Genomic DNA, 24,193 nt, shown 5'->3' on the forward strand with positions numbered 1-24,193 from the left:
GTGGTGTCTGGTCCTTCAGCCTGGTCTGAGGAGATGGTGGTGTGTAGTCCTTCAGCCTGGTTTGAGGAGATGGTGGTGTGTGGTCCTTCAGCCTGATATGCCTGGTCTGAGGAGATGGTGGTGTCTGGTCCTTCAGCCTGGTCTGAGGAGATGGTGGTGTGTGGTCCTTCAGCCTGGTCTGAGGAGATGGTGGTGTGTGGTCCTTCAGCCTGGTCTGAGGAGATGGTGGTGTCTGGTCCTTCAGCCTGGTCTGAGGAGATGGTGGTGTGTGGTCCTTCAGCCTGATATGCCTGGTCTGAGGAGATGGTGGTGTGTAGTCCTTCAGCCTGGTCTGAGGAGATGGTGGTGTGTGGTCCTTCAGCCTGATATGCCTGGTCTAAGGAGAAGGTGGTGTCTGCTCCTTCAGCCTGGTCTGAGGAGATGGTGGTGTGTAGTCCTTCAGTCTGGTCTGAGGAGATGGTGGTGTCTGCTCCTTCAGCCTGGTCTGAGGAGATGGTGGTGTGTGGTCCTTCAGCCTGATATGCCTGGTCTGAGGAGATGGTGGTGTCTGGTCCTTCAGCCTGGTCTGAGGAGATGGTGGTGTGTAGTCCTTCAGCCTGGTTTGAGGAGATGGTGGTGTGTGGTCCTTCAGCCTGATATGCCTGGTCTAAGGAGATGGTGGTGTCTGGTCCTTCAGCCTGGTCTGAGGAGATGGTGGTGTGTGGTCCTTCAGCCTGGTCTGAGGAGATGGTGGTGTGTGGTCCTTCAGCCTGGTCTGAGGAGATGGTGGTGTCTGGTCCTTCAGCCTGGTCTGAGGAGATGATGGTGTGTGGTCCTTCAGCCTGGTCTGAGGAGATGGTGGTGTGTGGTCCTTCAGCCTGATATGCCTGGTCTGAGGAGATGGTGGTGTGTAGTCCTTCAGCCTGGTCTGAGGAGATGGTGGTGTGTGGTCCTTCAGCCTGATATGCCTGGTCTAAGGAGATGGTGGTGTCTGCTCCTTCAGCCTGGTCTGAGGAGATGGTGGTGTGTAGTCCTTCAGTCTGGTCTGAGGAGATGGTGGTGTCTGCTCCTTCAGCCTGGTCTGAGGAGATGGTGGTGTGTGGTCCTTCAGCCTGATATGCCTGGTCTGAGGAGATGGTGGTGTGTGGTCCTTCAGCCTGGTCTGAGGAGATGGTGGTGTGTGGTCCTTCAGCCTGGTCTGAGGAGATGGTGGTGTGTGGTCCTTCAGCCTGGTCTGAGGAGATGGTGGTGTGTGGTCCTTCAGCCTGGTCTGAGGAGATGGTGGTGTGGTCCTTCAGCCTGGTCTGAGGAGATGGTGGTGTCTGGTCCTTCAGCCTGGTCTGAGGATATGTTGGTGTGTAGTCCTTCAGCCTGGTCTGAGGAGATGGTGGTGTGGTCCTTCAGCCTGGTCTGAGGAGATGGTGGTGTGGTCCTTCAGCCTGGTCTGAGGAGATGGTGGTGTGTGGTCCGTCTGGGGAACCTGGAGCCCCAAACAGGTACAATATGTTATTTGAATAAAATACAATGTGGAAGATTATCCCAAGTGATATTTAATTTTGAAGTGTTGGTACTTTTTTCTGAAAATGTGCAGGCATGGCAGAAGGCTTGTCCACTGGATAGACTAAGGCAAGGCTATGTTAATGGGGATCTCCAGCATTTAACAGCATTTAACGCATTTAACAGAAAAGGAGACTTGAGGTAGTCACCCAAGTAAGTGTCATGTCATGAAGTTTTGATAACGAAACCATTTGGAAAATATGACATCATGTCATGTTCCCAAATGTACTTGTTAAAGGTTTTAGACTAGAGTATGTTATACTGTAACTATAACTAAAATGGTTTTAGACTACAGTATGTTATACTGTAACTATAACTAAAATGGTTTTAGACTACAGTATGTTATAACAATAACTAAAATGGTGGCATGATTTTTACAAAAAGCATCAAATATACAGTACATTTCCAAAAGTATGTGGACACGTGCTCACCGACCATCTCATTCCAAAATCATAGACATTAATATGGAGTTTGTCCCCCCTTTGCTGCCATAACAGCCTCCACTATTCTTGGAAGGCTTTCCACTAGATATTGGAACATTGCTGCGTGGACTTGCTTCCATTCAGCCACAAGAGCATTAGTGAGGTCGAGCACTGATGTTGGGTGATTAGGCCTGGCTCGCAGTCGGCGTTCCAATTCATCCCAAATGTGTTCGATGGGGTTGAGGTCATGGCTCTGTGCAGGACAGTCAAGTTCTTCCACACCGATCTTGACAAACCATTTCTGTATGGACTTCGCTTTGTGCACTGGGACATGGTCATGCTGAAACAGGAAAGGGCCTTCCCCAAACTGTTGCCACAAAGTTGCCAGCACAGAATCATCTAGAATGTCATTGTATGCTGTAGCGTTACGATTTCCCTTCACTGGAACTAAGGGGCCTGGCACAAACCATGGAAAAACAGCCCCAGACCATTATTCCTCCTCCACCAAACTTTACAATTTGCACTATACATTGGGGCAGGCAGCGTTTTCCTGGCATCCACCAAACCCAGACGTGTCAGTCAGACTACCAGACGGTGAAGCGTGATTCATCACTCCAGAAAGCGCGCTTCAGCACTCGGCTGCCCCATTCTGTGAGTTTGTGTGGCCTACCACTTCACGCTTGAGCCATTGTTTCTCCAAGATGTTTCCACTTCAAAATAACAGCACTTACAGTTGATCAGGGAATCTCTAGCAGGGCAGAAATGTGATGAACTGACTTTGTGGAAAGGTGGCATCCTATGACGGTGCCACGTTGAAATTCACTGATCTTTTCAGTAAGGCCATTCTACTGACAATGTTTGTCTATGGAGATTATATGGCTGTGTGCTCGATTTTATACACCTGTCAGCAACGAATGTGGCTGAAATAGTCGAATCCACAAATTTGAAGGGGTGTCCACATACTTTAGTATTTATGCATATATGTATATATATATATTTTTTTTAAGTAACCTTTATTTAACTAAGCAAGTCAGTTTAAGAACAAATTATTTATTACAATGATGGCCTACCAGGGAACAGTGGGTTAACTGCCTTGTTCAGGGGCAGATCAACAGATGTTTACCTTGTCAGTGCAGGTTACTGGTCCAACGCTCTAACCACTAGGCTACCTGCCGCTCCAAAAGTGTAATATAGTGTAATATGCACATACATTTATACTAACTAGACACAGACGCACATGTCATGGCAACGTTGGTTTGCTCAGCGCATGCGCAGAAACACAATATCGTGTATAACGGTCGTCTCACGCCGAACTGCGCATGTGCAGGCCGTCAAACCAAAGACATTCCTTCGATATAAAGTATTTTTTAACTAAAATAATAACCTGTCAGTTTGTCACTTTCACGAAGTTGGAGTAATAACATGTTCAACTACTTAAGACATTGGCTCTAATCTAGGTTTTGCCTTTAAATTTCGAGAAAATGTACAACTAAGGAATCATTTTTCACTTATCGTATGACTTCTCAAACCCCAAATCACGGCTTTGGTCTACTTCCTACAGTCTGCTTCCCCAGCGGTTCCGGTAGACTGGGGATGTTGCATCTCTGGGTTTAGGAATTCTGGTTATGTAATTTCCTCATGATATTGAAAGTAAGTTTGTAGACTAATGCACTTACAAAATGGATGTTGAAACTGTTGCGCACATTTCTCGGCAACATTAGAAGTCGGGTAAAAGTATTGATTTGAAGGAAAGACGAGCAGACTCTGGTAAGTCTAGAGGCTACATATAAACTATTATAAAGTTAGGTCGTCATCAGACATTTAATAGTCAAGAGTAGGTTTGATCTATGATCACTGATCATCATGTGTGTAGTGCTGGGGAGCGCGAGGGAGCACTTTCACTTTGAGAATACACGAAAAATCATTCTGATAAATTCTAAATAAATTCTATTTAATTACCAGGTAAATGGTAACGTTACTGTTACAAAAAATACCGATTTCTAATAAGATTTTAGGACGGTTAGCTGAAGCTGAATAGTAAAAAAAAAAGTTGTAGGGTGGATTTGATTCATCTTCTAAAACAGGGCTCTCGATCCAGTTCCTGGAGAGATACCACCCTGTAGGTTTTCATTCCTATTCAAAACTAGTCACCTGATTAAAATAATTAGTTGGTTTATAAGATAAATCAGGTTAGTTACAACTGGGGTTGGAGTGAAACCCTACCGGAGGGTAGCGCTCCAGGAACAGGGTTGGAGTGAAACCCTACCGGAGGGTAGCGCTCCAGGAACAGGGTTGGAGAGCCCTGTAATGATAGGCTATTCAATAGACTACATCTGTCAGTATGTATGTATGTCAGTACAAACTTTGATTGAAGTAATTTTGACGTCATTTACATATTTTTTGGTGCTCCCTCACCTAAAAAAAATACATCACTGCTTATCATGCCGACCGACCTGATGGCCTTGGCTACATTCTCTGTCCTGCTACTGGTAGGCCTGTAACGTTATGTGAACTGACCTGAACAGATTTAGGCTGGTCATCTATGATATGTAGGCTATAGCCGAGGTATAGACCCCGATCTGCATATCACTAACAAACCACTACTATACATAATAACCTAGCCTACTTCACATAATATAACATCTACATATCACTAACAACCCACTACTATACATTATAACCTAGTCTACTTTACATAATATAACATATACATATCACTAACAACCCACTACTATACATTATAACCTAGCCTACTTTACATAATATAACACCTCTTACTTGTTGCAAAAAACCTTTCTGAATGGATCAATGATTTCCCCCTCAGATCAATCATGTCAGTTTTAGTCCTTCTGTCTACATTCTCACATACATTTAGAAAATAACAGATTGAAAGCAATAAATAGCCTACTTTTAATTAATAAAAATAAGTGTGAGACATGGCCTTGTGTTGCTGAACTGTCTAGAACTACCTTAACAAACAGTGACTTATTATCATTATTGACAGTTACCATGGAGATGAAATGTCAACTACATGTTCATGTGATTGCATTAAATCATCTGACTGCTTCTATGTCTGTTAGTAAATGTTTTATAAGAGATAATTAATAAATGAGAACAATTGACATTCAAGAATTACTGTTAACCACAACCAACATGTTGGATCTCTGTTTAGGGGTCAGTGCTCTAAAATGAGTGTCTCTGGGGAGAGAAAGGAGGGGGGCCCTGCCTCTAAAATGAGTCTCTCTCGGGAACATGACATCAAAGCTAAGAGGTGAGATTACAATTGTGTTTAAAAACTATTGAGTGTTTATTTCCTAAATGCTTTACACAGTTTTTCACATTTGTTTTTTAATCAGAAATTGTTGTTCTTGGGTACCTTCAATTACTGTCCTCAGATTTTGTATTAGTATATTTTAGATGTGTATGAAAATTAGTTTCTTAGCAAAACGCTATATATCCATTGTTTATCTGAAATTGAATGTTTGTATCCAGTATATTTGACTGTGATATGTGGTTGTCTCACCTAGCTATCTTAAAAACCTTTCTGAAATCCCCATCCCGGATCTGGGTTTTCTGTCATTAAAAACCCTGACTAGCATAGCGTAGCCTAGCGCCAGAGGGTAATCATAAAATATAATTTCATGAAATCACAAGTGCAATATTTCAAAACACAGCTTAGCCTTTTGTTAATCCATCTGTCGTCTCAGATTTTGAAATTATGCTTTCCAGCGAAAGCAATACTTGCATTTGTGTAAATGTATCGATCGCTCGACAAAACAATAAGAACAGCTAGCGCCAGGTAACTCGGTAACAAAAACCAGCAAAGCAATCAAATTAATCGTTTACCTTTGTTGATCTTCGGTTGGTTTCACTCACGAGACTCCCAGTTAGATAGCAAATGTTCCTTTTGTTCCATAAAGATATGTTTTATATCCAAATACCTCCGTTTGTTTGATGCGTCATCACAAGTAATCCACCGGAAAAAGCGTTCGCGACAACGGCGGAAAAAATTCCAAATTATATCCATAATGTCCACATAAACATGTCAAACGTTGTTTTTGATCCAACTTCAGGGTGTTTTTCACATATCGATAATAAATCAAGATCAGATTTGTGCAAAAATCACCCGGAGAGCCCCCACCTGTCCACTTACCCAATGTGCTCTTGCAGGCTCATTCTTCAAAATAAAGGCCTGAAACTACGTCTAAAGGCTGTTGACACCTTAGGGAAGACATAGAAAAAGAGGTCTTATTGATGTGACTTCACATTTGCGATAGGAAGGCATTGGAACACAGAGCTCTCAAAATGAGTGCCACTTCCTGCTTGAAATTTTCTCAGGTTTTCACCTGCAATATCAGTTCTGTTTAACTCACAGACAAAATTCTTACAGTTTTGGAAACTTCAGAGTGTTTTCTATCCTAATCTGACTAATATATGCATATTCTAGTTTCGGGGGCTGAGAAATAGGCAGTTTAAAATGGGTACGCATATTTTGCCAAGTGTTAAAATTGCGCCCCCTAGTTACAAGAAGTTTTTAAGATGAATGCACTTACAGTAAATCTCTCTGGATAAGAGCATCTACTAAATCAGGGGTTCTCAATCCGGGGTCTGTGGAGGTACTGCAGGGGTTCTGCGGCACCCTGACTGCACTCGTTGCAATGTAAGACATTTGATAGAATGTTCACATGACACAACCACTTTGCCTTCTCTTAATTATTGACTAATATAATGGAATGCATATTTTTTTTAACCAATTCTGATCGTTTTTACAAGCAGAATTTTGACAATATAACCGTTATATCAACACACTCTTCACACCCATTTAACAACTCTAAATAGCTTTAGCATAGTAGGCATCAAGTCCCTTGCCAATAATGTTGCCTACAATGTTGCATACAATGTAAAATGTCTTTATTCTCAGCACTTACAGTATATGACCAATTTTCTACTTTGAGACGCTTTGTGGATATGGGCCCAGATCTCAGAGTTCGCTACAGTGTTGAGACGGTGACGGTCAGGGACAGTATGAGTGTAGCCAGAACCTTTTCACTCTCTATCCTTGTTTCATTTTGTGGTTCACTGGATTCGTCATCATCCTCGAGACGAGGGACAGACGAACGACCTGCTAGCTAGCCAAGCTAGACGGTACAGCTCGGTAAGCTAGCTAGCTACTATACCAGCAGCATCCTAGTTATCCTAGCTACCACTACATCATTTCCGGCTGCCTGCATTTCTTGTGGACCGAAGGAGCTCCCCGGTTGTTTTATCCTCCTGTTAAATCCCGTTGAGGGCTTCTCCCTCTCTCGTTGACGGATGCTGGCTACCTCTGTCCTGTTCTCCTCTCTTCACTAGATGGACGGTAACTTTAGTGTTTAACCCCTCTGTATCCAAGGACCGAACTTTTTAATATTATTTTCGGGGTGCCTCAAATAGGCTGGACACATTACTTTTTTTTCTGATGACTAGTTCATTACATCCGCCATGGAGCCCAGTTTCATAACATTACCATATGTCCCTAGTTATGAGGTAATTGTGAAAAAACAGGCCTTATTTCAGGTCATTTTTCTCCCTGCCAGCTCCTATTAGTTCTATTGAGCACCGTGGCACCATCTCACTTTCTGAACGTTCTATTCCCAGATCATTGTTCTGCGTCAAAATGCCAGCTTTGCTATTGTTGGCAATGAAACCTGTCTGCATTAACCGTGAACATTGACCTCAGGTAGCTTATTATTAGCCTTTCTCGCCCCGGGGTTCCGCTAGCGGAACACTCACAACATTCCGCTGCCTTCGCAGCGTGCGAAATTCAAAAATATTTTTTTGATATATTTAACTTCCACACATTAACAAGTCCAATACAGCAAATGAAAGATAAACATCTTGTGAATCCAGCCAACATGTCAGATTTTTTAAATGTTTTACAGCGAAAACACAATATATATTTATGTTAGCTCACCACAATTGACAAACACACAACGCCATGTTTTCACAGCAAACATAGCTTTCACAACACCCACAAATAGAGATAAAATTAATCACTAACCTTTGAACAACTTCATCAGATGACAGTCATATAACATCATGTTATACAATACATTTATGTTTTGTTCGAAAATGTGCATATTTATAGGTATAAATCGTAGTTTTACATTGCAGCCACCGTCACAAATAGCACCAAAACAGCCAGAATAATTACAGAGAGCAACATGAAATACCTAAATACTCATCATAAAACATTTATGAAAAATACATGTTGTACAGCAAATGAAAGATAAACATCTTGTGACTCCTGCCAATATTTCCGTTTTTTTAAGTGTTTTACAGCGAAAACACAATATATATTTATGTTAGCTCACCACAATAGCCAAACACACAACGCTATTTATTCACTGCTAACATAGCTTTCACAAAACCAACAAATAGAGATAAAATTAATCACTAACCTTTGAACAACTTCATCAGATGACAGTCTTATAACATCATGTTATACAATACATTTATGTTTTGTTCGAAAATGTGCATATTTATAGCTACAAATCCTGGTTTTACATTGTGAATACGGCGCCATAATGCACCAAATTGTCCGGAGATATTTTGGACAGTCACGTAATCTAACCAAAAAACTCATCATAAACTTTGCTAAAAAATACATGTTGTACAGCAAATGAAAGATACACTGGTTCTTAATGCAACCGCTGTGTTAGATTTAAAAAAATAACTTTAGTACAAAGTACAGCATGCAATATTCTGAGACAGCGCCCAGCCATTCTCCGCCATGTTGGAGTCAACATATTCCACAAAAATACGAAATAACATCATAAATATTCTCTTACCTTTGATGATCTTCCATCAGAATGTAGTAAAAGGAGTCCTAGTTCTGTAACAGCAGCCTTCCCTCTCTTCACGAGAAGAGAGGGTGTAACAGGGATCGGACCAACACGCAGCGTAGCCAGTGCTCAACATGTTTAATAAAACGATAAACAGTGAACACTTAACACGATACAAAATAACAAATGTGAGAAACCGATACAGCCCTATCTGGTGCAGAGAAAACACAAAGACAGGAAACAACCACCCACAAACCCCAACACAAAACAAGCCATCTATATATGATTCCCAATCAGAGACAACACAAAACATCTGCCTCTGATTGAGAACCATATTAGGCCAAACATAGAAACAGACTAACTAGACACACAACATAGAATGCCCACCCAGCTCACGTCCTGACCAACACTAAAACAAGCAAAACACACAAGAACTATGGTCAGAACGTGACAAGTTCCACAATAAATCGTTGTTTTGTTTTAGAATGTCCATTTCTTCTGTCGAATTTGCAACTTTGGCTAGCATTGTGGAGGGCACATGTCCATCAACTCTTGGCGCATGGAACGAAAAATTCCAAAAGTCACAATAAACGTCGAATAAACTGGTCAAACTCAGTTGAAAATCCATCTTTATGATGTTTTTCTCATATGTATCCAATAAATTCCAAGACGGAGCATTTCGTCGTGTATACCTAACGCATTTCAGAAGACAATGTGGGGTTCCCTGGTGCGCGGCTAAATAATGCCAATAGGGCGGACCTGTCACTCCAAAAGCTCTCATTCGGTCTCACATCAAGCTAGACACCCCATTCAACATTCTACTGTCTGTTGACATCTAGTGGAAGGCGTATGAAGTGCATACAGATCCATAAATATAAGGATATTGAATAGGCAAGGCCTGACACAGAGCCCCATTTTCAGAATTTTCACTTCCTGTTTGGAAGTTTGCTGCCAAATGAGTTCTGTTTTACTCACAGATATAATTCAAACAGTTTTAGAAACTTCAGAGTGTTTTCTATCCAATAGTAATAATAATATGCATATCGTATGATCTAGAACAGAGTACGAGGCCGTTTAATTTGGGCACGATTTTTCCCCAAAGTGAAAACAGCGCCCCCTATTCACTAAGAGGTTAACTTCTTGAGTGTAGGGGGCAGGATTTATAGCTTATTATTAACAAGGTTACTTTGTGAGAACTCACTGTTCACCTGTGTACACGTTAAAACCTGTGTACACGCTAGTGGGACACCTCGACAACATCCGGTGAAATTGCAGAGCGTGAAATTCAAATTACAGAAATATAAATATTTAACTTTCATGAAGATACAAGTGTCATACATCAAAATAAAGATTAACTTCTTGTTAATGCAGCCGCTGTGTTAGATTTCAAAAAGGCTTTACGGCAAAAGTATACCATGCGATTATCTGAGGACAGCGCCCCGCGTACAAAAGCATACAATCATTTCCCAGCCAAGTAGAGGAGTCCCTAAAGTCAGAATTAGCGATAAAATTAATCACTTACCTTTGATGATCTTCATATGGTTGCACTCACAAGACTCCATGTTACACAATAAATGTTTGTTTTGTTCGATAAAGTCCTTCTTTATATCCCCCCCAAAAATTCAATACAAAGGAAAAAGAAGAGGTCTCGCTCCCAGTCACGCGCGAAAAAAGCTCTAGTTCATTCGACCCGACCACTCATGAAATGCTGTCATTCTTCTTCATTTCTCAGAATACAATCCTGAAACAATATCTAAAGACTGTTGACATCTAGTGGAAACCATAGGAGCTGCAATCTGGGTCCTATCCACGTATATGGTCGATAGACTTTCAATGGGAAAACACTCACATCAAAAGAATCCCACTTCCTGGATGGATTTTCCTCAGGTTTTTGCCTGCCATATCAGTGTTCTATTATTTAAACAGTTATTTGAACAGTTTTGGAAACTTTAGAGTGTTTTCAATCCAATACTACCATGCATATGCATATCCTAGCTTCAGGCCTGAGTAACAGGCAGTTTACTTTGGGCACACGTTTCATCCAAACTTTTCAATACTGCCCTCATTCCCTTAGAGGTTCAGGTAACCTGATTGTGATGCCTGGTGCATAGCCATCAAACGTTAAGCATTTTCTTGTCATGGTTAACCATATTTGTTTTCAGAAAAAGGTATACAACCGAAACAAAACACATGTCCCTGTCCTATTTTTCAAGATGTGGCAGATTTAAACAGCCAGAATACATTTTTTATTTAAGAAATTACACTTTTTTTGACGACTTGTTGTTTCTTAATGGCTGCTGGGTAATTTGATATGTATCGAAATATTTGTTTGTAGGCATTGAATTGAGTGAATGCTGCGCAGGTTCACTCAGTTGCAAACCAAATGGATAGGTGTAGCTAATTGATTGTAGATCTGACTCAGTTGCGACCTCAGATTATGAGCCTAGCAGAATGAGCTATGTAGTACCCACAGAAGGCCTCAGGGAGGAGCAAGAGAGCTATAAACCCATAATGGTTTTTGCCCTAAAAACCTAACAATCAATCAAATGTATTTATAAAGCCCTTTTTACATCAGCAGATGTCACAAAGTGCTATACAGAAACTCTAACCCTATGTATAACCTATTTTAGCCTTAACCCTAATTCTAGGGCCCTTTTATGATATGTATTATTGCAAGGCAGAGCACTTGATAAACAAGCCAAATTTGTTATATTTTTCAAATGTGTTTTGAACTGGGTGACCTGGAAACCTCTATGTGAAAGTCCAGCAATCACCACGCTGCACCTTGGTCCTCTTTATTCGACGGCCGTGACAAAAACATTATTTTAAACTGCTCCAAAGCAATTGCATGTGGATCAGGAACCTTTGACTCGCTGCATTATTCGATAGTATTTTATTAATAACAATGGAGTTTGTTACAGAGTTGAGACTCTGAAGTTTATTATTCAATTTGCTTTTTGCTTAATGGTCAGGGACAGTATGAGTGTAGCCAGATACTTTTCACTCTCTATCCTTGTTTCATTTTATGGTCACCGGATTCATCATCATCCTCGAGATGAGGGACAGACAAACGAACTGCTAGATAGCCAAGTTTGTCGGTACAGCTAGGTAAGCTAGCTAGCTACTCTACCAGCAGCAGCAACCTAAGTTAACCTATCCTCCCTCTCTCGTTGATGGATGCTGGCTACCTCTGTCCTGTTCTCCTGGCTTCACTAGATGGACAGTAACTTTAGTATTTAAACCCTCTGTGTCCATGGACCAATCTTTTGAATATTATTTTCGGGGACCCTCAGGCTACAACCCTAAGTATGACCTATTTTAGCCTTAACCCCTAACCCCTAACCCTTAACCCTAATTCCAGAGTAGGGTAGCCTTTTAGAAACTATTTTAGTATTAATATTATGTTAGTAAATACCATTATAGTACTAAATAGCATTTTGATTATTTTTTTTATCAAAACCTGTCTAAGCATTGTGCTGTTCTTATTTTGTTATTAGTTATTTTATGATATTTCTTATTGCAAGGCAGAACACTTGATTACCAATCCACATTAATTTTATTTTTCAAATGTGGTATGAACTGGGTGACCTAGTAACCTCTATGGAAAAGTACAGCAATTGGCGTGGGATAGATGGGGCAGGTTTGAGACTGATCTAAGAAATTAACAAGAAATAAACAGTTTATTTCTCAGCTGCCTCACCAATGTCTGTACGTGAATTAATAACTTTTAATTGCTAAATATTTCCAATAGATGGCAGCATAAGACCACGAAGCCTCAGTTATAGGCTACAAGCAGCAATATGATTGACATAAAATAGCATGAAACCACAGACTATGTGTCCCATGATTTTCTAAAATGGTCTCTCATTACTTTAGTTAGCTATATATCTTGTATTAGGGCTGTGTTGCTTTTAGGAGAGCAAAAAAATTGTGAATATAGCAGGTGTTGAACCCCGGGTAAATTATCACTAGTCAGAACCTCAACCTTAGTATACATGCATTATAAAAAATAATCTTAATATCTGATATTGCGAGTAAACAACCTCGGAATATAAAAGACAAGAGTGCGTCTTCCAGTCCTCCAATAAATTACATCATGCAACCCTCCTGGTTAGTAAATTTACCTCAACATGCCCCTCGAGAAGGCAGAATGACAACACAAGCTTTTTAGTGGGGATGAGTTGACTACTTGCTCGAGAAGGTAGAGCAGCTTGATGCTGGTTGATGAATTTTACAATGAATGTACTATGAAAATACGTTTTTCTCAACCAGAGTTGACTGAATTAATGTTCAGGCTTATTGGTAATCGTTATATTAATGAAGTATAATTTCAAAACATGAGCATAAAAACAGGTAATAATAAACATGGATGATCATTATATTACTTCACAGTAATCTGTAAAATGCTTTTTCAGTCCTTCCTCTTGCGTTAGCACTGTAGAAAGGGACAGAACGAAGCACACAGGAGTTTTCCTATGAGGGGGAGTGGTGGTGTATCCTGGGAGAAAACTAAACTAATCTTCTGAAATGTCATTTGTGGTCTTATGCTGCCATCTATTGGAATTATGTAGCAACTGCAGTAGTACTGAATAATGTGTAATTCCTTACTAAAGTAGTAATTACTCAGAATTGCAAAATATAAAATGTTCTAGTTCATTTTACCACTTACAACCATAAAATAACCATTTATAGCATAACAAACAATGAAACTGACATCAACCAAAAACACCATACATTTAGTTCATTATTTTAAAAAATGAACTATGTATTTAGATGGGTGACATTATCTGCCAAAGTAACAGCCCTGTAGACAAAGAAGAGCTCTACAGTAGGTACATAAAACATTCAAAGGACATTTTCTCAAAAGTGAGGTTTCAAGTAAATCAACGTTCAAAGCAGAATAACTTTCCCATTGTTCCTCAACTGTGGTGTATGATATACACCACTGTACCCTCTCCGTACCCTCTCCGCCGAGCTGGTCACAGGTGCACCTCAACCACGTTCAAGATACTAAACGATATCATAACCGCCATCGATAAAAGAAAATACTGTGCAGCCGTCTTCATCGACCTGGCCAAGGCTTTTGTCTCTGTCAATCACCGTATTCTTATTGGCAGACTCAACAGCCTTGGTTTCTCAATTGACTGCCTCGCCTGGTTCACCAACTACTTCTCAGATAGAGTTCAGTGCGTCAAATCGAAGGGCCTGTTGTCTGGACCTCTGGCAGTCTCTATGGGGGTACCACAGGGTTCAATTCTCGGGCCGAGTCTTTTCTCTGTATATATCAACGATGTCACTCTTGCTGCGGGTGATTCCCTGATCCACCTATACGCAGATGACACCATTCTGTATGCATCTGGCCCTTCTCTGGACACTGTGTTAACTAACCTCCAAACGAGCTTCAATGCCATACAACATTCCTTCCGTGGCCTCCAACTGCTCTTAAACGCTAGTAAAACTAAATGCATGGTTTTCAACTGATCGCTGCCCGCACCCGCCCGCCTAGCATCACTACTTTGGACGGTTCTGACTTAGAATATGTGGACAAATACAAATACCTAGGTGTCTGGCTAGACTGTAAACTCTCCTTCCAGACTCATATTAAGCATCTCCAATCCAATATTAAATCTAGAATCAGCTTCCTATTTCGCAAACAAAGCCTCCTTCACTCACGCTGCCAAACATACCCTCGTAAAACTGACTATCCAACCGATCCTCGACTTCAGCGATGTCATTTACAAAATAGCCTCGAACACTCTACTCAGTACACTGGATGCAGTCTATCACAGTGCCATCCGTTTTGTCACCAAAGCCCCATATACCACCCCCCACAGCGACCTGTATGCTCTCGTCGGCTGGCCCTTGCTACATATTCGTCGCTAGACCCACTGGCCCCAGGTCATCTATAAGCCTTTGCTAGATAAAGCTCCGTCTTATCTCAGTTCACTGGTCACGATAACAACACCCACCCGTAGCACGCGATCCAGCAGGTATATCTCACTGGTCATCTCCAAAGCCAACACCTCCTTTGGCCACCTTTCCTTCCAGTTCTCTGCTGCCAATGCCTGGAACGAATTACAAAAATCGCTGAAGTTGGAGACTTATATCTCCCTCACTAACTTTAATATCAGCTATCTGAGCATCTTACCGATCGCTACAGCTGTACACAGCCCATCTGTAAATCACTCCAGGTTTAATTAGCTAAATTGTAATTACTTCGCTACCATGGCCTATTTATTGCCTTACCTCCTCATGCCATTTGCACACACTGTATATAGACTTTTCTATTGTATTATTGACTGTACGTCTGTTTACTCCATGTGTAACTCTGTGTTGTTGTTTGTGTCGCACTGCTTTGCTTTATCTTGGCCAGGTCGCAGTTGTAAATGAGAACTTGTTCTCAACTGTCCTACCTGGTAAAATAAAGGTGATATAAAAAAATAAAATAAAATTTTCTAGTCTCTAATTTTATCCAATGTAAAAAACACAATTTAAATTTTTTCTCCATGAGACCGAATCGAGCCGTTCGGTCACATTTGAGAGTGAGGTAGATATAAAGCATTTTGCAAAAAAAAACATTTGTATCTCTGAAATGAAACCATCAAGTGATATATTTTAAACAAATACATGTCTGTTATTGAACAACCCCATGCCATGATTAGATAGTGAAAAAACACACCAATCTCATTTATAATTTCTTTAAACAATACAATTTCATTTATCAACATTTCTGAAAAGTGATGTATAGCTTTTTGGAATGAAATTCTTCTTATGTTTCCCCATCTGAGCTCAGAGTAGATGAGAGATGTAATGTTTGTCTCTGTTGTGTTGAAGCCAAATCAAGCAGGAGAGACCAGCCTCCCCTGTACCCAGCTGTGTGTCCATGAAGAGTGACGATTCTATGAATCGTCCTATAATGTTTAGAGAGGGAAACTTTTCTAAAGAAAAAAGGTAAGAAGAACTCATGGGTCATGGTCAGTGAGTTAAACAACACTGTCTCTAGTCATTTCTCCTCTCCCATTTTCCCATTTCTTTTTGTTGTTTTCATAATCTGTAGGCTAATCCTTATGTCAATTTTCATAGTCCTAAAACAATATTAAACGAACACCACATTCCCTCTGTGTGTGTGTGTGTGTGTGTGTGTTCGTGCGTGTGTGTGTGTACTCCCTGGATGAGGAGATGTAATCTATATCCTGATTGTCTAGTCACTTTTTACTACCTACATGTACATATTACCTCAATTACCTCAACTACCTGGTACCCCTGCACATTGACTCAGTACTGGTACTCCTTAAAGTCTCATTATTACCTCAACTACCTGGTACCCCTGCACATTGACTCAGTACTGGTACTCCTTATAGTCTCATTATTACCTCAACTACCTGGTACCCCTGCACATTGACTCAGTACTGGTACTCCTTATAGTCTCATTATTACCTCAACTACCTGGTACCCCTGCACATTGACTCAGTACTGGTACTCCTTATAGCCTCATTATTACCTCAACTACCTGGTACCCCTGCACATTGACTCAGTACTGGTACTCCTTATAGTCTCATTATTACCTCAACTACCTGGTACCCTGCACATTGACTCAGTACTGGTACTCCTTATAGTGTCATTATTACCTCAACTACCTGGTACCCCTGCACATTGACTCAGTACTGGTACTCCTTATAGCCTCATTATTACCTCAACTACCTGGTACCCTGCACATTGACCAAGTACTGGTTCTCCTTATAGTCTCATTATTGTTATTTTATTGTGTTACTGTTTCCTTATTTTTTGTAGCTAATTGTTCTTCCTTTTTAACTGCATTGTTGGTAAAGGGCAACGTCAAATAATAATCACTGTGGTTATAGAGGGTCAACAGGTCAGCACTATAGGAGTAAATAATAATCACTGTGGTTATAGAGGGTCAACAGGTCAGCACTATAGGAGTAAATAATAATCACTGTGGTTATATAGGGTCAACAGGTCAGCACTTTAGGAGTAAATAATAATCACTGTGGTTATAGAGGGTCAACAGGTCAGCACTATAGGAGTAAATGATAATCACTGTTGTTATAGAGGGTCAACAGGTCACCACTTTAGGAGTAAATAATAATCACTGTGGTTATTGAGGGTCAACAGGTCAGCACTTTAGGAGTAAATAATAATCACTGTGGTTATAGAAGGTCAACAGGTCAGCACTTTAGGAGTAAATAATAATCACTGTGGTTATAGAGGGTCAACAGGTCACCACTTTAGGAGTAAATCAGCTGTTCTAGTGGTCTGAGGCAGGTGGTAGATTACTCAGCTGTTCTAGTGGTCTGAGGCAGGTGTTAGATTACTCAGCTGTTCTAGTGGTCTGAGGAAGGTGGTAGATTACTCAGCTGTTCTAGTGGTCTGAGGAAGGTGTTAGATTACTCAGCTGTTCTAGTGGTCTGAGGCAGGTGTTAGATTGCTCAGCTGTTCTAGTGGTCTGAGGCAGGTGTTAGATTACTCAGCTGTTCTAGTGGTCTAAGGCAGGTGTTAGATTACTCAGCTGTTCTAGTTGTCTGAAGCAGATGTTACATTACTCAGCTGTTCTAGTGGTCTGAGGAAGGTCGTAGATTACTCAGCTGTTCTAGTGGTCTGAGGCGGGTGTTAGATTACTCAGCTGTTCTAGTGGTCTGAGGAAGGTGTTAGATTACTCAGCTGTTCTAGTGGTCTGAGGCAGGTGTTAGATTACTCAGCTGTTCTAGTGGTCTAAGGCAGGTGTTAGATTACTCAGCTGTTCTAGTTGTCTGAGGCAGGTGTTAGATTACTCAGCTGTTCTAGTTGTCTGAGGCAGGTGTTACATTACTCAGCTCTTCTGGTGGTCTGAGGCATGTGTTGGATTACTCAGCTGTTCTAGTGGTCTGAGGCATGTGTTAGATTACTCAGCTGTTCTAGTGGTCTGAAGCAGGTGGTAGATTACTCAGCTGTTCTAGTGGTCTGAGGCAGGTGTTAGATTACTCAGCTGTTCTAGTGGTCTGAGGCAGGTGGTAGATTACTCAGCTGTTCTAGTGGTCTGAGGAAGGTGTTAGATTACTCAGCTGTTCTAGTGGTCTGAGGCAGGTGTTAGATTGCTCAGCTGTTCTAGTGGTCTGAGGCAGGTGTTAGATTACTCAGCTGTTCTAGTGGTCTAAGGCAGGTGTTAGATTACTCAGCTGTTCTAGTTGTCTGAAGCAGATGTTACATTACTCAGCTGTTCTAGTGGTCTGAGGAAGGTCGTAGATTACTCAGCTGTTCTAGTGGTCTGAGGCGGGTGTTAGATTACTCAGCTGTTCTAGTGGTCTGAGGAAGGTGTTAGATTACTCAGCTGTTCTAGTGGTCTGAGGCAGGTGTTAGATTACTCAGCTGTTCTAGTGGTCTAAGGCAGGTGTTAGATTACTCAGCTGTTCTAGTGGTCTGAGGCAGGTGTTAGATTACTCAGCTGTTCTAGTGGTCTGAGGCAGGTGGTAGATTACTCAGCTGTTCTAGTGGTCTGAGGCAGGTGTTAGATTACTCAGCTGTTCTAGTGGTCTGAGGAAGGTGGTAGATTACTCAGCTGTTCTAGTGGTCTGAGGCAGGTGTTAGATTACTCAGCTGTTCTAGTGGTCTGAGGCAGGTGTTAGATTACTCAGCTGTTCTAGTGGTCTGAGGCAGGTGTTAGATTACTCAGCTGTTCTAGTGGTCTAAGGCAGGTGTTAGATTACTCAGCTGTTCTAGTTGTCTGAAGCAGATGTTACATTACTCAGCTGTTCTAGTGGTCTGAGGAAGGTCGTAGATTACTCAGCTGTTCTAGTGGTCTGAGGCGGGTGTTAGATTACTCAGCTGTTCTAGTGGTCTGAGGCAGGTGTTAGATTACTCAGCTGTTCTAGTGGTCTGAGGCAGGTGTTAGATTACTCAGCTGTTCTAGTGGTCTAAGGCAGGTGTTAGATTACTCAGCTGTTCTAGTTGTCTGAGGCAGGTGTTAGATTACTCAGCTGTTCTAGTTGTCTGAGGCAGGTGTTACATTACTCAGCTCTTCTGGTGGTCTGAGGCATGTGTTGGATTACTCAGCTGTTCTAGTGGTCTGAGGCATGTGTTAGATTACTCAGCTGTTCTAGTGGTCTGAAGCAGGTGGTAGATTACTCAGCTGTTCTAGTGGTCTGAGGCAGGTGTTAGATTACTCAGCTGTTTTAGTGGTCTGAGGCAGGTGTTAGATTACTCAGCTGTTCTAGTGGTCTGAGGCAGGTGTTAGATTACTCAACTGTTCTAGTTGTCTGAGGCAGGTGTTACATTACTCAGCTGTTCTAGTGGTCTGAGGCATGTGTTAGATTACTGAGCTGTTCTAGTGGTCTGAGGCAGGTGTTAGATTACTCAGCTGTTCTAGTGGTCTGAGGCAGGTGTTAGATTACTCAGCTGTTCTAGTGGTCTGAGGCAGGTGTTAGATTACTCAGCTGTTCTAGTGGTCTGAGGCAGGTGTTAGATTATTCAGCTGTTCTAGTGGTCTGAGGCAGGTGTTAGATTACTCAGCTGTTCTAGTCGTCTGAGGCAGGTGTTAGATTACTCAGCTGTTCTAGTGGTCTGAAGCAGGTGTTAGATTACTCAGCTGTTCTAGTGGTCTGGGGCATGTGTTAGATTACTCAGCTGTTCCAGTGGTCTGAGGCAGGTGTTAGATTACTCAGCTGTTCTAGTGGTCTGAGGCAGGTGTTAGATTACTCAGCTGGTCTACTGGTCTGAGGCAGGTGTTAGATTACTCAGCTGTTCTAGTGGTCTGAGGTAGGTGTTAGATTACTCAGGTGGTCTAGTGGTCTGAGGCAGGTGTTAGATTACTCAGCTGTTCTAGTGGTCTGAGGCAGGAGGTAGATTATTCAGCTGTTCTAGTGGTCTGAGGCAGGTGTTAGATTACTCAGCTGTTTTAGTGGTCTGAGGCAGGTGTTAGATTACTCAGCTGGTCTACTGGTCTAAGGCAGGTGTTAGATTACTCAGCTGTTCTAGTGGTCTGAGGCAGGTGTTAGATTACTCAGCTGTTCTAGTGGTCTGAGGCAGGTGTTAGATTACTCAGCTGTTCTAGTGGTCTGAGGCAGGTGTTAGATTACTCAGCTGTTTAGTGGTCTGAGGCAGGTGTTAGATTACTCAGCTGTTCTAGTGGTCTGAGGCAGGTGTTAGATTACTCAACTGTTCTAGTTGTCTGAGGCAGGTGTTACATTACTCAGCTGTTCTAGTGGTCTGAGGCATGTGTTAGATTACTCAGCTGGTCTACTGGTCTGAGGCAGGTGTTAGATTACTGAGCTGTTCTAGTGGTCTGAGGCAGGTGTTAGATTACTCAGCTGTTCTAGTGGTCTGAGGCAGGTGTTAGATTACTCAGCTGTTCTAGTGGTCTGAGGCAGGTGTTAGATTACTCAGCTGTTCTAGTGGTCTGAGGCAGGTGTTAGATTACTCAGCTGTTCTAGTGGTCTGAGGCAGGTGTTAGATTACTCAGCTGTTCTAGTTGTCTGAAGCAGGTGTTACATTACTCAGCTGTTCTAGTGGTCTGGGGCATATGTTAGATTACTCAGCTGTTCCAGTGGTCTGAGGCATGTGTTAGATTACTCAGCTGGTCTACTGGTCTGAGGCAGGTGTTAGATTACTGAGCTGTTCTAGTGGTCTGAGGCAGGTGTTAGATTACTCAGCTGTTCTAGTGGTCTGAGGCAGGTGTTAGATTACTCAGCTGTTCTAGTGGTCTGAGGCAGGTGTTAGATTACTCAGCTGTTCTAGTGGTCTGAGGCAGGTGTTAGATTACTCAGCTGTTCTAGTGGTCTGAGGCAGGTGTTAGATTACTCAGCTGTTCTAGTTGTCTGAAGCAGGTGTTACATTACTCAGCTGTTCTAGTGGTCTGGGGCATGTGTTAGATTACTCAGCTGTTCCAGTGGTCTGAGGCAGGTGTTAGATTACTCAGCTGTTCTAGTGGTCTGAGGCAGGTGTTAGATTACTCAGCTGGTCTACTGGTCTGAGGCCGGTGTTAGATTACTCAGCTGTTCTAGTGGTCTGAGGAAGGTCGTAGATTACTCAGCTGTTCTAGTGGTCTGAGGCGGGTGTTAGATTACTCAGCTGTTCTAGTGGTCTGAGGAAGGTGTTAGATTACTCAGCTGTTCTAGTGGTCTGAGGCAGGTGTTAGATTACTCAGCTGTTCTAGTGGTCTAAGGCAGGTGTTAGATTACTCAGCTGTTCTAGTTGTCTGAAGCAGATGTTACATTACTCAGCTGTTCTAGTGGTCTGAGGAACGTCGTAGATTACTCAGCTGTTCTAGTGGTCTGAGGCGGGTGTTAGATTACTCAGCTGTTCTAGTGGTCTGAGGCAGGTGTTAGATTACTCAGCTGGTCTAGTGGTCTGAGGCAGGTGTTAGATTACTCAGCTGTTCTAGTGGTCTGAGGCAGGAGGTAGATTACTCAGCTGTTCTAGCGGTCTGAGGCAGGTGTTAGATTACTCAGCTGTTCTAGTGGTCTGAGGCAGGTGTTAGATTACTCAGCTGGTCTACTGGTCTGAGGCAGGTGTTAGATTACTCAGCTGTTCTAGTGGTCTGAGGCAGGTGTTAGATTACTCAGCTGTTCTAGTGGTCTGAGGCAGGTGTTAGATTACTCAGCTGTTCTAGTTGTCTGAGGCAGGTGTTACATTACTCAGCTCTTCTGGTGGTCTGAGGCATGTGTTGGATTACTCAGCTGTTCTAGTGGTCTGAGGCATGTGTTAGATTACTCAGCTGTTCTAGTGGTCTGAAGCAGGTGGTAGATTACTCAGCTGTTCTAGTGGTCTGAGGCAGGTGTTAGATTACTCAGCTGTTTTAGTGGTCTGAGGCAGGTGTTAGATTACTCAGCTGTTCTAGTGGTCTGAGGCAGGTGTTAGATTACTCAACTGTTCTAGTTGTCTGAGGCAGGTGTTACATTACTCAGCTGTTCTAGTGGTCTGAGGCATGTGTTAGATTACTGAGCTGTTCTAGTGGTCTGAGGCAGGTGTTAGATTACTCAGCTGTTCTAGTGGTCTGAGGCAGGTGTTAGATTACTCAGCTGTTCTAGTGGTCTGAGGCAGGTGTTAGATTACTCAGCTGTTCTAGTGGTCTGAGGCAGGTGTTAGATTATTCAGCTGTTCTAGTGGTCTGAGGCAGGTGTTAGATTACTCAGCTGTTCTAGTGGTCTGAGGCAGGTGTTAGATTACTCAGCTGTTCTAGTGGTCTGAAGCAGGTGTTACATTACTCAGCTGTTCTAGTGGTCTGGGGCATGTGTTAGATTACTCAGCTGTTCCAGTGGTCTGAGGCAGGTGTTAGATTACTCAGCTGTTCTAGTGGTCTGAGGCAGGTGTTAGATTACTCAGCTGGTCTACTGGTCTGAGGCAGGTGTTAGATTACTCAGCTGTTCTAGTGGTCTGAGGTAGGTGTTAGATTACTCAGGTGGTCTAGTGGTCTGAGGCAGGTGTTAGATTACTCAGCTGTTCTAGTGGTCTGAGGCAGGAGGTAGATTATTCAGCTGTTCTAGTGGTCTGAGGCAGGTGTTAGATTACTCAGCTGTTTTAGTGGTCTGAGGCAGGTGTTAGATTACTCAGCTGGTCTACTGGTCTAAGGCAGGTGTTAGATTACTCAGCTGTTCTAGTGGTCTGAGGCAGGTGTTAGATTACTCAGCTGTTCTAGTGGTCTGAGGCAGGTGTTAGATTACTCAGCTGTTCTAGTGGTCTGAGGCAGGTGTTAGATTACTCAGCTGTTTAGTGGTCTGAGGCAGGTGTTAGATTACTCAGCTGTTCTAGTGGTCTGAGGCAGGTGTTAGATTACTCAACTGTTCTAGTTGTCTGAGGCAGGTGTTACATTACTCAGCTGTTCTAGTGGTCTGAGGCATGTGTTAGATTACTCAGCTGGTCTACTGGTCTGAGGCAGGTGTTAGATTACTGAGCTGTTCTAGTGGTCTGAGGCAGGTGTTAGATTACTCAGCTGTTCTAGTGGTCTGAGGCAGGTGTTAGATTACTCAGCTGTTCTAGTGGTCTGAGGCAGGTGTTAGATTACTCAGCTGTTCTAGTGGTCTGAGGCAGGTGTTAGATTACTCAGCTGTTCTAGTGGTCTGAGGCAGGTGTTAGATTACTCAGCTGTTCTAGTTGTCTGAAGCAGGTGTTACATTACTCAGCTGTTCTAGTGGTCTGGGGCATATGTTAGATTACTCAGCTGTTCCAGTGGTCTGAGGCATGTGTTAGATTACTCAGCTGGTCTACTGGTCTGAGGCAGGTGTTAGATTACTGAGCTGTTCTAGTGGTCTGAGGCAGGTGTTAGATTACTCAGCTGTTCTAGTGGTCTGAGGCAGGTGTTAGATTACTCAGCTGTTCTAGTGGTCTGAGGCAGGTGTTAGATTACTCAGCTGTTCTAGTGGTCTGAGGCAGGTGTTAGATTACTCAGCTGTTCTAGTGGTCTGAGGCAGGTGTTAGATTACTCAGCTGTTCTAGTTGTCTGAAGCAGGTGTTACATTACTCAGCTGTTCTAGTGGTCTGGGGCATGTGTTAGATTACTCAGCTGTTCCAGTGGTCTGAGGCAGGTGTTAGATTACTCAGCTGTTCTAGTGGTCTGAGGCAGGTGTTAGATTACTCAGCTGGTCTACTGGTCTGAGGCCGGTGTTAGATTACTCAGCTGTTCTAGTGGTCTGAGGAAGGTCGTAGATTACTCAGCTGTTCTAGTGGTCTGAGGCGGGTGTTAGATTACTCAGCTGTTCTAGTGGTCTGAGGAAGGTGTTAGATTACTCAGCTGTTCTAGTGGTCTGAGGCAGGTGTTAGATTACTCAGCTGTTCTAGTGGTCTAAGGCAGGTGTTAGATTACTCAGCTGTTCTAGTTGTCTGAAGCAGATGTTACATTACTCAGCTGTTCTAGTGGTCTGAGGAAGGTCGTAGATTACTCAGCTGTTCTAGTGGTCTGAGGCGGGTGTTAGATTACTCAGCTGTTCTAGTGGTCTGAGGCAGGTGTTAGATTACTCAGCTGGTCTAGTGGTCTGAGGCAGGTGTTAGATTACTCAGCTGTTCTAGTGGTCTGAGGCAGGAGGTAGATTACTCAGCTGTTCTAGCGGTCTGAGGCAGGTGTTAGATTACTCAGCTGTTCTAGTGGTCTGAGGCAGGTGTTAGATTACTCAGCTGGTCTACTGGTCTGAGGCAGGTGTTAGATTACTCAGCTGTTCTAGTGGTCTGAGGCAGGTGTTAGATTACTCAGCTGTTCTAGTGGTCTGAGGCAGGTGTTAGATTACTCAGCTGTTCTAGTTGTCTGAGGCAGGTGTTACATTACTCAGCTCTTCTGGTGGTCTGAGGCATGTGTTGGATTACTCAGCTGTTCTAGTGGTCTGAGGCATGTGTTAGATTACTCAGCTGTTCTAGTGGTCTGAAGCAGGTGGTAGATTACTCAGCTGTTCTAGTGGTCTGAGGCAGGTGTTAGATTACTCAGCTGTTTTA

General features: G+C 42.5%; 1 protein-coding gene across 3 annotated transcripts in view; it reads left to right on the forward strand.

The window, feature by feature from the left end:
• Positions 1–1,365: 1,365 nt before the first annotated feature.
• LOC139565274 (NLR family CARD domain-containing protein 3-like) overlaps positions 1,366–24,193 on the forward strand; it is a 118,923-nt gene continuing 96,095 nt past the window's right edge. For 2 of the 3 annotated variants that reach the window (XM_071385469.1, XM_071385470.1), the window contains exons 1-3: positions 1,366–3,725; positions 5,131–5,229; positions 15,617–15,733. In XM_071385469.1, coding sequence (XP_071241570.1) covers positions 5,147–5,229; positions 15,617–15,733 — 200 coding nt within the window. In that variant the 5' untranslated portion in view covers positions 1,366–3,725; positions 5,131–5,146. The remainder of the gene's footprint in view (positions 3,726–5,130; positions 5,230–15,616; positions 15,734–24,193) is intronic. The other variant, XM_071385472.1, reaches the window with a different exon arrangement.

The sequence above is a fragment of the Salvelinus alpinus genome, chromosome 36, assembly GCF_045679555.1.
Source record: "Salvelinus alpinus chromosome 36, SLU_Salpinus.1, whole genome shotgun sequence".
Taxonomy (NCBI): domain Eukaryota; kingdom Metazoa; phylum Chordata; class Actinopteri; order Salmoniformes; family Salmonidae; genus Salvelinus; species Salvelinus alpinus.